Source organism: Phalacrocorax aristotelis, chromosome 12 (genome assembly GCF_949628215.1).
Source record: "Phalacrocorax aristotelis chromosome 12, bGulAri2.1, whole genome shotgun sequence".
Lineage (NCBI taxonomy): Eukaryota > Metazoa > Chordata > Aves > Suliformes > Phalacrocoracidae > Phalacrocorax > Phalacrocorax aristotelis.
The window spans coordinates 8,773,401-8,788,640 of NC_134287.1; the positions used below are offsets into that span (position 1 = coordinate 8,773,401).

General features: G+C 56.9%; 1 protein-coding gene across 1 annotated transcript in view; it reads left to right on the forward strand.

Annotated features, from left to right (window-relative positions):
* TRIM8 (tripartite motif containing 8) overlaps positions 1-13,932 on the forward strand; it is a 30,326-nt gene extending 16,394 nt beyond the window's left edge. The window contains exons 3-7 of the mRNA XM_075107249.1: positions 9,293-9,388; positions 10,313-10,546; positions 10,895-10,926; positions 11,536-11,651; positions 12,398-13,932. Of these exons, the coding sequence (XP_074963350.1) occupies positions 9,293-9,388; positions 10,313-10,546; positions 10,895-10,926; positions 11,536-11,651; positions 12,398-13,005 (1,086 nt within the window). The 3' untranslated portion in view covers positions 13,006-13,932. The remainder of the gene's footprint in view (positions 1-9,292; positions 9,389-10,312; positions 10,547-10,894; positions 10,927-11,535; positions 11,652-12,397) is intronic.
* Positions 13,933-15,240: the final 1,308 nt, after the last annotated feature.

A 15,240-nucleotide genomic window follows, 5' to 3' on the forward strand; every position in this document is an offset into this window, starting at 1 on the left:
GCTGGTTGGTTTTGCTCTTATTGGTGGTCTCGTGGCTGGGGCACATGGGTGCACATGGGTATTGCTGCTGCTCTGCTCCTCAGTGGTATCTGAGTTTCCCCAAAAGCCTGCTCGTGCATCCAGATCCTCGGGCTGGGCTCCTTCTCGAGTAGAAGTTAGAAATTAGGGGGTTAAGAAGCCAAAGGGGCTGTTGTTCAGAGCTCAGGTCTTCCCATGGCGGGGCAGAGCCATGACGGGTGTAGAGCAGAGGTCTTCGAGCAGGGGAGAGGCAGCTCAGCCTGCAATGGGAGGAAGGGTGGAAGAGGCTGGCTGTGTTTCACCCCTGCAGGGAGAAAGCTCTGAGATCACACAGGCCAGCTGGATCTTGAATCCAAGATGTTTATTTGGAAGAGGGAGGGAGGGTTTCTCAATTTTGCAGGGGCTGCAGATGGGGGTAGGTTTGCTGCCAAGCGATGGGAGTGGGTCTTTGCAGGATGGCTGCTTTTGAAGGCAAGGCACCCTGCCAGCCACAGTTTGGGGACGACTGGCCAGGACACTGAGACTGGAGGACGTTGAGAAGGTCTTGGGATTCAACAGAGCTAGACGAGGCTGGGACAACGGCAGATCAAGGCAGGATTGGGGGTGCTGCCAAAGCCTGTTTGTTTTTTTGTGGGGGTTATGGAAGGAGCGACTCACAGATGATATATCAGAGCAACAGGGCTTGTGCGAGGAGCAGGATTTTGTGATTCGACTGAGTTTCAGCACTGAACAACCTCATGTTTCTGCCCGGACTGCCACCACTGGAGCTGGCAGAGGGCTTGTGAGAGCCCAGCTGGGGAAATGATCCAGCTAAAAAAGAGACTGTTTTTTTATCCTGGCTTAATTTTTCAGTTGGATCCATGATTGGGAAGGGGCAGATGTGTGAAAACAGAGGCAGAAGAGGGAGAAAAGTTGGTTAAGGCCCCTGTAATGTACATGTAAATTGATTGAAACATTGAAGAAACCACAAGCACAGTGCGTGCTGAAGGCGGAAAGGGCAGGACTTCTTACATGATCTCTCAGGCTCTGAAAAACTGTGAAAACTGGTGAATCCCAGTCGGTGTAGCTGCAGGGCCCAGATTTTATCTTCTGGCATGGCGGCAAGAAAACACAAGGCGATGTTGGTCATTGGGGACAGATGTGCTCCAGGTGTTTGTGTCAGTCTGAGGTCCCAAGTGTCTGGAAATAGTTGCTCAAGGCGTTTGGGTCTGAGTGTCTGAAACTTTCTGGGATGTCACAAACTCCTGCACTTCCCCAGAGTGCCCTGGCAGTTGCCCGGTGCTGGTGCTCCAGAGCCAGTTGCTCAAAGGGTTTTTGGTGCTGGGTTGTGCTGGGCAGGGCAGGCTTGTGCCACAGCCTACAGCTGGAGCCCTGTGCTGGAGATAGCTCAGCAGCAGGGCAAATTTTGGCACTGATTTATAAGCAGTCCCAAACCAGGACATTTTCCGCCTAAAACCAAAAGAGAGGGGAGAAAGAGCTCCTCCCTTGCATGCCTGGTGGTGGAGAAGACGTAGGCCATGTCCTTCATAAACAGAGAGCCAAGCCCTGTGACTCCTCCTGGCTCTCCTTGCTCCCAGGCGAAGGCAGCCTGTACTGTCCTCCCTCCCGAAACCTGGCCGGGGCGGGCTGCTGGCCGGTGTCTGTGCCCAGGCCTGGGCGGGGATCTCCTCTCCCTCCCTTCCCAGCAGAGAGAAAAAAATTTCTTGAGCTCCTCGCTGCCCTGAGGGCCTCATCGTGCCTGCAGCCACTGCAGCTCTCAGAGCTGAACTCTCCATCTTGCTCCTGCACCGCCCAAAAGCATCTGCTGTCCCCGCGCTGCTGGGACACAGCGTGGGAGCATTTTTCCCAGCTGGATGCCAGCTCTCCTGGCAGATCCGGGGTAGGAGGCGGCTGCACCGGTCAAAGGCACGAGCATCACTGAGGCTCATCTTCGTCCTGTGGAGACGGCAGCATCAGTCAGAACTCATCTGGCTACACACTTGGCGTGCAAATCAGCTCCTCCATCCCTGTATTCCTCTTAATGGCATGCTTCCAGCTCCTTTCTTCCTCTCTCCCTGCTCTGTGAGTGAGGCTTGAGCCTCAGGTCTGGCAGAGGCAGCTTGCCCCACTTTTGCTGCCTCTTGCTGTATTTCACATGGGGATAGCTCATATGATGCTGGCCTATGATCATTGTGGCCTCACTCCTACCCTCTAACACGCTGTAAAAGGGGCTTCAGTGTTCAGGGGACCTCTGTTTTGGGGGGCTTACCACCCATACTGGGTGCCCTGTATCAGGAAGGCTCTTGCCTCCAGGACTTATGGGGCTGCTGGCACAGAGGGGGTGCTTCTGGAGCCTCCAGCCTCATCTCCCTGCTCCATAATCTCCCTTATGCCCCTCTTTCCCTCAAAGCAGATCTTCATTCCTGCTCAGGGGACACTGACAGCAGTGGCAGCTGGGCCATGGCTTGAAGTTGGGGTCTGAAAACTGTGGGTAGAGCCCCAGCCTCCATCCCCCATTTGTGTGAGAGGCGCAGCCACAAGTTACCCTCGTGGCAGTGGGGAGCAGGGAGGGACACAGAGGACCAGGGAGGCAAATTAACATCCTCAAGGTCCTTCTGAAGGTCGCTTTCTGATGGAGAATAGGTCCCTGTTTCCTGGCCTCCAGAAATCCCGCTGCTGGCCCCACAGGACACAATGCCTCGTATTTTCCCCTTACTAACAAGTTCTTCCTTTCTGCCGGGTGTAAACAAGGGGAAGAGCTGTCCCAGTCTGCAGGCATCAGCACAGCCCTGTGGCAGTCCGGGGTCTGCTCTACTACAAGACCGCATGGAGTGGCATGGACTGCTGCGCCTGCCATCCCGGGGTGCCACAAGGTCAAGGGCCGACCTGAATACCGCTGAGCAGCCTTGAGTTTTGGCTTGGGGATGCCATCGGCCGCTGTGTGCCAGCCACACCGTAGGGATGGCCTGTGCTGCCGTGGGCACTGGTGATGGGACATGGGGCTTTGTATCTGGGGTAGCCGATGGAGATGGGGCTTAGCCTGATGGTTTCTCCTCCTTGGTGCATTGAGGAAGGCTTGGAGACTCGGCAGCATCTCACAGGGAGACACGGACAGGCAGGAGGCATCTCTACCCACACTAGTGTGAGAACAGGGTGGAGAACCGCTCTTGCAAGAGGCACCCTGCATCATGTTCCCCCACGCTGGGACTGGAGCACTCCACTGGCACTTCAGCCTCCAGCCATTTTCCATGAAGTACCAGCTCTCCCGGTGCCCAGGAGGTCCCTTGAGGCTAGCAAGGGGGGCTCTTTGATGCCTGTGCACTGTGTGGCTGCTGCTCCCATCCCTTCCTAGCAAGGGCAGCTATTAATATCCTGGAGGCTGTTCCCCTCCCTTCTTCCTTCCCCTGCTGGGGATAAACCAGCCCAATCTCTGCACAGGGAGCAGCGTGAGAAAAGTCAAACTCTGGAGCTGCATGCATGTGCTCCGGGCTGGCCAGGGAAGGTGAGGCCTCCCACTCCGGCCCGAGACCTCCCCTCCTGGCTGGTGCTGACTGTAAATGTGTGCAAGATGAAACCCCAACCAGCAACATTTCCTTCCTGTCCCTGTAAGTGGATCAGCCTCCTCTGAGTGCCACAGGGGCCGTGGGGAGTTTGAAAGGGCTGCTTTTGCCTGGGTCTGTTCAGCAGGAGACCGGGGGGGTTGGTGGGAAGGATGTTTCAGGGGGTTTGGGCTGTGGGGATGGGTCCCTTTGGGCTGCAGCAGGGCAGGATCTCATGGTTTGAGATCCTGTTTCTGGGGGCGCAGGGGTGCTGTGCCCCAGAGCCACACAGTGTTGAGGTGCCAGTGTGTTGGCAGGTAGGGCGATGCTTTCAGGAGGGATGAGAACAGCTCATCGTGTGGGTTTTTCTCAGAAAACCGGCCAGCTGACAGCGGAGCGGAGCTGGGGAGCAGGAAGCCTGCGAGTGGGAGGCGCAGGGAGGCAAAAGGTTGTGCTCGCCTCCTCGGTCCAGGGCTCTCGGTGCATTAAAATTCTGTCGCTGTGACTTCAGGCCTGTCTCCAGCAATGTGCCGGGACATGGGTCTCAATGGGGTCCCTTGATCCCAGTCCCTGGGCTGAGCTGCAGGTGTCTGGAGCCATTCCCACAACAGGCATCTGCCCTTCGTGGCTTCCTTGCTCTGGTTCCACCTTCCTCCTCCTCCTCACCCTTCCTCCCTCTTATGCTCCAAGCTGCTCCCTCCATTCTGGCTTTCCGGTGGCTGCAAACAATGTCCTTATTCACCCAGTGGCTGGGATTTGGCGGCGAGGGGAAGGCCTGGGCGCAGAGGCGAAGGAAGGAGGGAGGCAGAGAAGCGAGTATGCCTGTCCTGGGCCAGCCGTCCAGCTGCAGTTAAAGGCTCTGTGTGGGGCAGTCTGGCTCTCTGCTCTCCCCGGTTTCCTACGGGAACAAGGGCTGTGTGCGCTTGTGGTTTGTCCAGCTGCCCTCCTCTAGTACCCTCCAAATCTGTGGCCGGTTTCAGCCCAGTTTATTGGGAATTAGCATCCTGCAAGTATTCTGCAGGTCAGTGTGCAGGGACATGGTTGCTTTTGCTGGGGGAATGGCCCTGAAGGATGAACAACCCTTATTAGACATCAGAGAAGCTGCATGGTCTTCATTTCCCCTGGGAACACAGTAAGGGTTTGCACTGCTCCCACTCCTTTAAAACCAGAGCTGCTTGGCTGGTTGTGGGGCACTTCCCTGGCTTTGGTGAAACTGCCAGGCTCCTTCCTGATCCTGCTGGGAGTCCGACAGGGGCTGGCAAGTGCTTGAGACCCTGGGGAAGGGTGTCCCCAGTCTCTCCCCTGCCAGCTCCCCCTGGGAGGCACGCAGGGATCCTGGCCATCCTCGGAGCAGGCAAAACTTTGAGGCATGTAGCAGAATTTTGCTGCCCTGCTGCTGGTCTCAGGGCCACAGGTTGCTGGGGGATTCAAAGGGGGGACGAGGGGAGTGCTGGGCTCCAGGTGGGGCAGGGGTGTAATCCACATTTATCACAGGCTCAGCAGTGACCGCAGACTTAGTACTGTCCTTCGGGAGAGGACAGTGGTGAGGCCAGCCTGAGGCAAGCCAGGGAGACATCTTGCCCACAGTTTTTTCCCCTGCCTGGGAGGTCTCGGGTGGGTGTGAGCTCCTTCTCACACCCCAGTGCTCCCCTTTGCAGTGCCGCGTTGCCCAGCCAGCTGAGCTGGACCCATGCATGTAATACAGCTGACATTTGGGGTGCTGCAGCCTTATAATGACTCTTGGATGGGGAACCCAAATGCCCTGTATCATCCAAGCTGTTAAAACTCTTTATTACCATCTTTCTGTCTTGCGGCTGCAAGGATTTAATCTTGTAGAAGTTCTGCTCTATCAGGGCAGCCCTGTGCCCTGGCAGATGTTGTCCCCCTGCCCCTGTCCCCTGCCTGGAGGGGTGGACATGTCCCACACTGGAGCAGTCGCTGGGAGCTGTGGCTGGTGCAGAGCTCCCCACGTGCAGTTTCAGAGGGGATGGACTGGGAGGTGCAGTAGGGTGTACACGGGGCAAAGGTGATTTCCTCCCAGCAAGCGCTGGGCTGATAGCAATTGTCAGCAAGCCTTTCCCCGGCCCGATGCCATGGGGACCAGCTGTGTGCATCCTCCCTGGAATGAGACCTTGCAGTGCTTGCTTTGCTTCCCACAGAGATGGACCTCCAAGTAGCATTTCTCTCCCAGTGTGTGACCTTTCTACCCCGAACCCACCCGCCTTGCCACAATTGCTCCTCGGGATGCACCCTGCTCCGCTGGCAGTGGGGCTCCTGATCAGTGAGCAAAGGATAACCTCTGCTTGTTTCTCCTTCCCCCTTTGGTGGTCCTGCTCCTGCATGGGGTTGATGCCCACAACGTGTTTGCAGAGACCCCTGCTAACCTCCTTGTAGGGCTCAGCTTCCCTCCACCTCCTTTATTTTTTCCCATGAGAGGCAGGGAGATTACTTGCAACTCCGGCAGAATAAACTGCCAGTCCAGAATAAAGTGCTAGTCCAGCAACTAGCCCCATCTCGCTGGGGCCTGCAGGGTCAGGGTGGACCAGACACTTACTCTGCCTGCAGATTGACATATTAATTAATTAGATGAGTTCACTTTCAGCTAATGTTGGTATACAGAGCATTTTTGGTGGCTGTTTTGCAAACTGGTGGCATGTCTTTGAAAAAAGAAACTGGGATCACGGAGTTAGTTGGAGCCCGGGAAGGGTGCCTGTATGGAGGGAGCTGCAGCTCTCCCCAGCATCAAGGTCATGCATGAAGTATGAGAAATTACCCTGAGAAATTCTGATCCTGAAGGAGGAGGAGGAGGAGTTCATGACTTCAGAAATACCAGATTTGGGAGGGGATGGAAGAGGAAGGGATATATTTTCTTTTTCAAAATACCTAAGGAATTAAGCCCGTGCTGTAGAGACAATGAGGTTTCACCCCTTAGTGCCAGAAGGGGTAGTTCATACCCATGTGACTTGCTAAGGTTGCTGCGGGTGAAAAGCCCTCCCATCCCAATGCAATTCCAGGCACATACAGTTTTTAAATTGCCCTAAAATGAAGAGAGTGGCTCAAATATGAGACTTAAGAAAGTTCTGCCTGTCCTCTGTTCTCTCTGACTTCTGTGGCTTTATGTTGGATTTTGCTCATTTTTTCCAGCTGTGAGGCACTATTTAATTAACTTATATATATTAAAAGGTTTTTTTAATATATATATCTATATCTATGTGTATATTTGTGATTTCACATAATTGTATGATTCCAGGAGCGGAGCACCCTGAGGTTTGTTACAAAACACAAAGGTTGGCAGCTCTGCCATGGCAGCTGCAGGGCAGCGGGAAGGGGATAATGGTACATGCATGTCCAGGGCTGTTCGGTCCATCCCTCAGGGGTCCCGCACACCAGCAGGGGCTGGCAGGGTGGCCTCTGCCTGCCTGTGTCTGGCAGCGATGGGAAACCCTGCTTTCCACTGCAAGAGCATCCCGGCAGCATTGAGGTGGGGACGAGCAGGGGCTGCCTCAGTGTGGCTCCACATTGGATGCCTGATTTCTACACCAGGGCAGGATGGGGATTTGGCCTTTGTGCCCCACGAGCTGAGTCTTGGATCCCATCCCGCTTTTTGTCCCAGCCTTGCCCCAGCTGGCGGCCAGGGGAAGTGGGCAGGGGACCCGGCTGCTCCCAGAGCCCCCGCCAGACGTCCTCCTGGTGGGCTGGTGCAGGGTGGGTCTGACCGCTTGTGGTGGAGCCAGCGAGTGTCTGCCGGCAGGGAGGGAGGCGTAGGGAAGGGCTTGGCGCAAAGGCTCGCTATGTCTTTTGGCTCTCCAGCTTGGAAAGCAAGAAACTCAGCCTGCGCTGCAAGACCTGCCCAGGCTCCTGGGCTCCATTGGTCTCCTGCAAGCAGGAACGAGGGAAGGCATCTCCTTCCCTGGAGCTGGTGGCTTTCCCATCAGTTGACTGCAATTTCAGTGGGGAAATTCCAGCCTGTGGATGCTGGGGTAGGATCTAGAGCCAGGTGCACTCACTGTGCTCCATACCAGGCCCGCACAGAGCGATGTTGCAAACAGTGTTTTCAGCCGGTGGTGCTTGAGAGCAGGTTGTGTTGACATGCACCTGCCTGTGCTGCTGCTGCCAGAGCAGGTTACCACGCAGGGCTTCTGCCCACCCACCCCACAGCTCTGCCCAGTGCTGGACCCAAAACCCTGGCTGAGCCCTCAGAAAAGCCACCAGCAGCCCCGCGCCCTGGCCCGGCTGCTGGCACAGGACCTGGGATGTCATTCCTGCCTGTACCCTTGGCTCTCTGTGAGCAAGTGCTGTTGTACCTGCTCTCTGGAGCTCAGTTCCCACCCTATTTAACCCGGGAGCGGGTTGCAGCCTCCTGGCACCACAGTAGCACAAATAATGACCCTTTTACAATGAAAAAAGGGGATCTTTAATATATGCATCAAATCTTGCTCTGTGTGGATGCTTCCACCTATTCAGCTGGTCTTAAAAACAGCAGCAGTGATGCCCTTGGATGCTTGCAGGCCCACGTATTTCTGCATGCATGCTGCCCCTTGGACCCTGTTTCAGTGGATGTGCTGTCTCTGTGTCCATCTCCATGTATATGCCTGGGTGCAACTGCAAGTGGGAAGCCCGTTTGGTTTTTTTTAGCTCCTCGTTATTATTAGTGGTAGGAGCCCAGCAGCAGTGAGGCTGGAGGTGCCTGAGACCTTAAGAAAAACAACAGGAGGGAGGAGGCTTCACATTCCTGCTCCTGAATTGAGTTGGAGGTGACAGCCTTTCCATGCAATGCAATTAATCCCGGCAGCGCCTCTGCCACCCTCCCCCTCCCGCCTCATCCAGGAATTAATTACTTGATTATAAATCCCTGAGCGGCGGTTTATAATAGCAATAATCCCCACGAAATTCATCCTCACTGCTGGTTTCTTCCCATCTCACCCCCATCGTTGAGAGTCTCTAACACTGTGTCTCTGTGCCAGGGGAAGCTGTTCTCCTCAACCCACTGGTGTGGTGGCTTTCCCTTGGGATGGCCGTGGTAGGAAAAAAATGAGGAGCTGATTTTGAGGGGTGTTTTGGGAAGCCCTGCTCCTGCTCGCAAGGCTGGAGCCCTTCCCTCATGGGTAGTGGGTTTCATCCTGGCTAGGGAAGCTCAGAGGAGCGAGGCACTCACAGTGATTGCTGGGGATAATGTTTTGTCCCAGTTATCAGGCTGATGGCCCAGGCCCAGCCCCGAGGAGTGGGGGCCAGGGCCTGGCAGCGTGGCAGGGGAGGCCCTGTTCCTCCTCTCTCTGTCCCTCCCGATTACACTGATGCTGGCTCTGGGGCTTGTCACGGAGGCGGGGAAGGGAGAAAGGATTTGGCGTGGTGTACGGGGGCGTGAGGGGGATGGCAGTGTCTCACAGGAGCCTGCCGGCGATGGGTGATGGGCCTTGAAATGGTGCTGCCATAGTGGGAGATGAGCCTCTCTGTGTGTCCCCCTGAGGATCCCCAGGGCTTGGCAAGCGGCTGCTCCCATCCAGGGGACCCAAATCAAGGTCCCCAGCTGATAAGGCAGTCCAGCACACATGGCTCCTCTGTATGGCTGTTGAAATAGCAAGGTTTCCACCCCCACCAGCCACATGTGGGCTTTCAGCTCGGCAATGGCATCCCACTGGGAAAAAGCCCTGTCCCTTCCGAACTGCGTGGGCAGAGCCAGTGCAGGTGGCACCGAAGCTCCCTGGCACGTGTGGCCAGCAGGCTCTGATGACTGCTTTTCTCACCCATCTCTGCAGAAGATGCTGATGAAGCAGCAGGACCGCCTGGAGGAGCGGGAACAAGATATTGAAGAGCAGCTCTACAAGCTGGAATCGGACAAGCGGCTGGTCGAGGTAACTGGTGCTTCTCCCTGCTGCGACCAGCCCCGGGGACTGTCACCCCATGGCGCGATGGTGACAGGCTCCCAGGGCATAGGGGCCAGGTGGGCAGGGAGCAGGTGGACACGCAGGGCAAGAGCAGCCAGCCAGACCTGCTGTCTCCATTCCTCTCCTGGCAGTCATACTTCTGGGAGAGGAAATGTGTTTGGGGCTGCCCTACAGCCTCGTGGGTCATGGGGTGAGTTGGGAGGCAAGGAACAAGCCTGTCCTTAAATATCAGGTGCCTCCCCTGCCTCAGTTCTGCGCAGCCTTCCCTGGGCCACCCTCTTCATCCTGAGTGGAAGGGGAGGGTCTGGAGGTGGGAGATCCCCGAATAAGCCACTGAAATACCCAGGAGGTGGAAGAGATGCAAGCGAGTGTTTTGCTGGGACACAGGTAAAACAAGATCAGCTCATGGTCCTTAAAGCCCCTCAGCCTCCTGGAGCATGGATGGAAGGGCTCTGGAGCATGGCGTGACCCCAGCCTAGGATGGGGATGAGGACAGGCGTGAGGATGAGGATGGGAACGGGGATGAGGATGGGGCTGGGCAAATGATGCTTTGATGAAAAATCAAGGATGCACACCTGCCTCAGTGGTGTGGCAGGTTGTTGCTTGGCATTAGCTCTCTGGAGGCGATCCCCACCTAGACCCCAGGAGATCTATGGGGATCTGCTGGATTAGCCAAACCTCCACAGTGGCCCCGTTGGGACTCCAGCACACAGGAGTCCCATGTGGCAGCTGACTGCAGGGTTTGGTCTGTGTGGCCATTGCAGGAGAGCAGAGCTGTGGTGCAGCTCTCAGGTTGCACCCACCCCTGCTGGGGAAAGGACCCAGGTACCTTGGGGCATCATGGCAGAGGTTGGAGGATGCAGAGGGGCTGACCCTGCTCCCCTCCTGCAGGAGAAGGTGAGCCAGCTGAAGGACGAGGTGCGTCTGCAGTACGAGAAGATGCACCAGATCTTGGATGAGGACTTGCGGAAGACCATGGAGATCCTGGACAAGGCCCAGGCCAAGTTCTGCAACGAGAACGCGGCCCAGGTCCTCCACCTCAATGAACGCATGCAGGAGGCCAAGAAACTCCTCAGCTCTGTCCAGGTCATGTTCGACAAAACCGAGGACATCAACTTCATGAAGGTGAGATGGGCTGCCCGTGCTGGGGGTGGGAAGGGGGCAGGGGGAGGCCTGGTTATGTAGGGAGCGTTGTGGAGTGGGCTGGGGGCACTGACAGGCACTTCCTGGTGCCTCTAGAGGGCTCAGCAGGGGGGAAGGTGAGGAGGAGTGGGGCAGGCTCAGCGCTGGCCTCCTACGAGGAGACGCTGCGGGTGAAAATGGGGCTGGGGCAGCCTGTGCTGGGAGGAGAGGGGGCTTGGCACCCTTGGGCAGCCTGTCCCCTCCTGGGGGCCCACAGAAGGTGACACTGAAAGGGGAGGTGCCGGGGCAGGGACTGTCCTTACTGACCAGGGCTTCTCCTTCCCCTCCTAGAACACCAAGTCTGTGAAAATCTTAATGGACAGGTAAGCGTGGCAGGGCAGGCATGTTCTGGGGGAACGGGGGCTGTCGTGGGGGAGGCAGCAGCATGGTGTATGGAGGAGGAGCAGGGCCAGGGATGCTGCAGGGAGAGGCATGCTCCATGTGTCCGTTTCCCTCTGTGTCTGGGAGGATGAAAAATCCCCTCCCAGGGGCACTGAATCAAGTGTTTCCCTTGGACTAGGGGAAACATAGTGGTGTGCGTGTGGAACAGCAGAGCTGGGACCCAGCCCGGATGGGACCAGCTGGGTTGGGGCACAGGGCTCAGTCCAGCTCTGTTCTTCTCCAGGGCCCAGGGTTAAAGCCAGCGCTAGCAGAGCCGGGGCGAGCTGGCGTGGCGGTGTGGGGGGATACAGGGGCTGCGGGAGGCACGTGTTGGGACAGGACGTTCACAGCAAGGCTGGATGGGGAAAGTCCTGCTGGGAAGGGACTGGCCCATTGGAGAGTGCTGGCTCCTCACTGCCCTCAGCGCTGCCTCCCTGGGGAAGGGGTTTGGCCCCGGGAGAGTGCAGGGGAAGGACGTGGGGGCTTCCTGACTCTCCCCTGAGTGTGCTTTGTCCCTCACACCTCTCCTCTCTGCCCGCGGTCCCAAACAGGACCCAGAACTGTACAGGTGGCAGCCTGCCCCCACCCAAAATCGGCCACCTCAACTCCAAGCTCTTCCTGAATGAGATCGCCAAGAAGGAGAAGCAGCTCAGGAAGTTGCTGGAAGGTGGGTGAAGCCTGAGGGGGGGGGCGGACAGGGCACAGGACCTTGCTACCTCCTGTATCCATGGCTGGGTGCCCTGCAGACCCCAAGTAGAAGAGGGTGGGGAGAGCCATTGGGGTGCAGGGATACCTGGGAACCCTTCTGCGGTCGGCAAGGTCAGGGCATGAAGATGCCGTGAAGCCAGCTCCTGTATCTCCCCAGGACGTTTCCACTGGCTTGTGAAACAGCTGTGTTTTGGGGTGACACAGCGGCAGGGCTGGCCATCGCTGGGGAAAGTCAGTGGAAAGATGGGGGTCAGCATTTGGGCAGGGACAGCCAGGGGCTGGGGTGGTCTCAGTGGTCTCACAGCCCCCAGCCCGTGCCTGGGAGCAGACCACGTCCTGCATAGGCTTCCCAGTACTCTCTCCTTGGGGTTTTGGGTTTGTCACCCAGGCTGTCCTGTTCTGATCCTGTTACAGGCATGGTCACGAGCTGTGCACAGGCTCAACCCGTGCACGTGTTTCCAGAGCAGTGCCTGGGGCCGCTCTGAGCCTGCACGCAAGGTCCCAGAACGGCACCCGCAAACTCACCTGCATATGGCTGTGTGCCCAGTTTGCCACTGGTGAGGCAGGCTGGGGGACCCTCCTCTTGTGCAAGGCTGGAGCGTGGGTCTCGGGGCTTCACCACAGGTTTGGACCAGCAGCCAGAGCACCCCGGAGCTGTGCCATGCTGTACTTGACGCAGTCCCCCTCTCCTGTTCCCCTCTGCAGGTCCTCTGAGCACCCCCGTCCCCTTCCTGCAGAGCATCCCCATGTACCCCTGCACCGTCAGCAACTCCGGCGCGGAGAAGCGCAAGCACTCCACCGCCTTTCCCGAGGGCAGCTTCCTCGAGCCATCGTCTGGGACTGTGGCGAGCCAGTACATGAGCCAGGGTGCTTCGGCTGGCGAGGGGCAGTCCGCACAAGCCATGGTGCCTTGTAGCTCCACGCAGCACATAGTTGGACTTCCCAGCGGCCCGCAGCCGGTGCACTCGGGCTCCGTCTTCAACCCATCTCACTACCCCAACACCACGTCATCTCAGCAGTCCGTGCTCTCCCAGTACGGTGGGCGAAAAATCCTCGTCTGCTCAGTGGATAACTGTTACTGTTCCTCCGTGTCCAACCACAGCGGGCACCAGCCCTACCCACGGTCGGGGCACTTCCCCTGGACGGTCTCCTCGCAGGAGTACTCCCACCCACTGCCGCCTGCCCCTGCCGTCCCCCAGTCGCTCCCGGGACTTGCCGTGAGGGAATGGATTGACGCATCCCAGCAGCACGGGCGGCAGGATTTCTATAGGGTCTACGGCCAGCCGTCGGCGAAACACTACGTCACCAGTTAACCGTCACACTCTCCGGAGAGTCCCGTTCAATGACGCGTTCGGAGAGAAGAGTCTGGTTTGGTTTGGCTTTTCTTTTCCCCCCCACCTCCTTTTAAATCAAACCCAATTTTTTCCCCACCTTGCACCCCTCCAGGATTTTGGGGAGGGTTGTTCTCTCATCTCTCTTTTTTTTAATCCTTTTAAAACAAAATAATAATGTTTTTTTTTTCTTGTAATTCCTTTTTTTAATTTAATTTTGGAAAGTCCTTCCTGCCCCTCACTGGGAAAAGATGAGGGAGAAATTACTGAGAAGAAATCGATGGGGATTTCAGTGGGGCAACTGGGTCTGTGCGTCGCGCTCTTCCTCGCTCCTCTCTGCCTTTGGAAAACTTCAGAAGGGACAATGGCACCTTCTCTCTTTCCATTTCTCCAAGTTCATTTTTTCTGGTTTGGTTCAGTTTTTCCCCTTTCCCCACCCCAATCTTTGCCTTTTTAAAAAGAAAAAAAGAAAAAAATCTATCACTGATTCAGTATGAAACGATACTTGTAGATTTTGGGTTTGTTACCTTTTTTGTTTTTTAAAGGCTGATTATTTTTGTGTTACGAGGCCATTTCTCATGCATATTGGCATTTTATTTTCCTTCTTTCAGAGATTTGTAAATACACAATGGCAGGAAATTTAATGCACAAAAAAAAGGGAAAAGAAACTTAAAAAAAAAAACCACGAATAAATAAATAAATAAATCTGTTCTAGTTTTCAGGAGGGGAAGCGTGGCCGAAATGCACCCCCCTCCTGTGTATCGCTGATGCAACTTCCTGTAACAAGCACTTTGTATAAAAAAAAAGTGGACTTCCTGCTATAAGGCACAGGTATTTATTCTGTAACCGATTTTAGAACACACACACACACAAAAAAATATTCAAATAAATGTGATCACTTAGTGCAAACGCGTCGCTCTGCTGCAGCTCTTCCCCTGGGAACGCCAGCTCTGGCGGGAGGCTCCCACCTGCTTTCGGAAGTATCCGCTCCCCGGGTCCTGCGGGTGCCCGGCCCACGGTGGGGATTTTTCCGTCAGGGCTGTTTCGGAAGGAGCCGTGCAGGGATGGGGTGGTGGCGGGTCCTGGCCGGGGAGGGGGTCCCCACCAGCGCCCGTCCCGTGCCCCAGCCCCATGGGGAGGGATGCTGGAGCTGTGGCTCCCCAGCGGCTCCCTCCCAGCCAGCGAGGATGTGAGTCAGGCGCAGAGCTGGCCGGGCCGCATCCTGCCCGCAGCCTCCAGAACAATCCCCATTGTGGGATGGGGACGGGGACAGGGACAGCGGCTTTTCCTGCCTCTGCCGGCATCCACCGTGCTGCATCCACGCTGCAGCCCCGTCACCCAGCCCTTGAGGCTTCGTCCACACCTAAAGCCCGGGGTGCTGCCCTGTGGGGCTCTGTGGGTGCTGGCAGCACCCCGGGCTGGCTCGAGGTCCCTCCGTGCTTGGCTGAGGCTGCAAAGAGTGAAGAGAAACCTTCGGCCAGGGCGTGCAGCGGGGCTGTGGGCTGGCCTGGCTGTGGCTGGACTGGGGTGAGCGCTTCATCTGGGGAAAACGGGGCTGACTTTGTAAAGCAGAGCTGTGTCTTAGAGGCATTAGGGTTTTTCCATTGCTCTCTTCAGGCTTGGCTTCCTTTATTTTTTTTCCTGATTACAAAATGTCCCTGGTTTTGTTCAGCTTTGGATTCCTCCCCATGCTGCTTCGGTGGGAAACGAAGAGGAGAATCTCAGTGAGCCAAAGCCAGGGGAGCAGCTAGTCCAAGTGAGGGGGACCCTTGCACTCAGCTCCCCCCGTTCCACCCCGAGGGAGGCTGCAGCAAATCTCTTGCAAACAGTGTCCCCTTTCTAGGCAGTGCTGGGGGCGGGGGGGCAGCACCCACTGCCCCTCTGTGCTCCCGGCCGCCCTCCGGCTCGGTGCCACTCTGTACAGGGTGCAGAGGGCAGCAGCTCTGCCCCGCTACCATGCCCGGCTCTTCCCAGCCCTGTCCTGCTCAGATGCTTCAGGAAACAGCCTGAAGGGTTTGAGGCTCGGTCACAAGCAAAGTGCCCCAGGGCAGCAGGAGGGCGTAGGATGCTCCCAGCCTGCGCCGCAGGGACCCCGCGATGCCTCCCTCTGTGCCCACGTGGCCGGGGAGGGCAGAGCCCCGGGGCTGAGTGGGACACTGAGGCAGGGGTGAGACGAGTCACCTCCATCCCCGTGGAGGGGGGGGCCCAGAAGGGGTC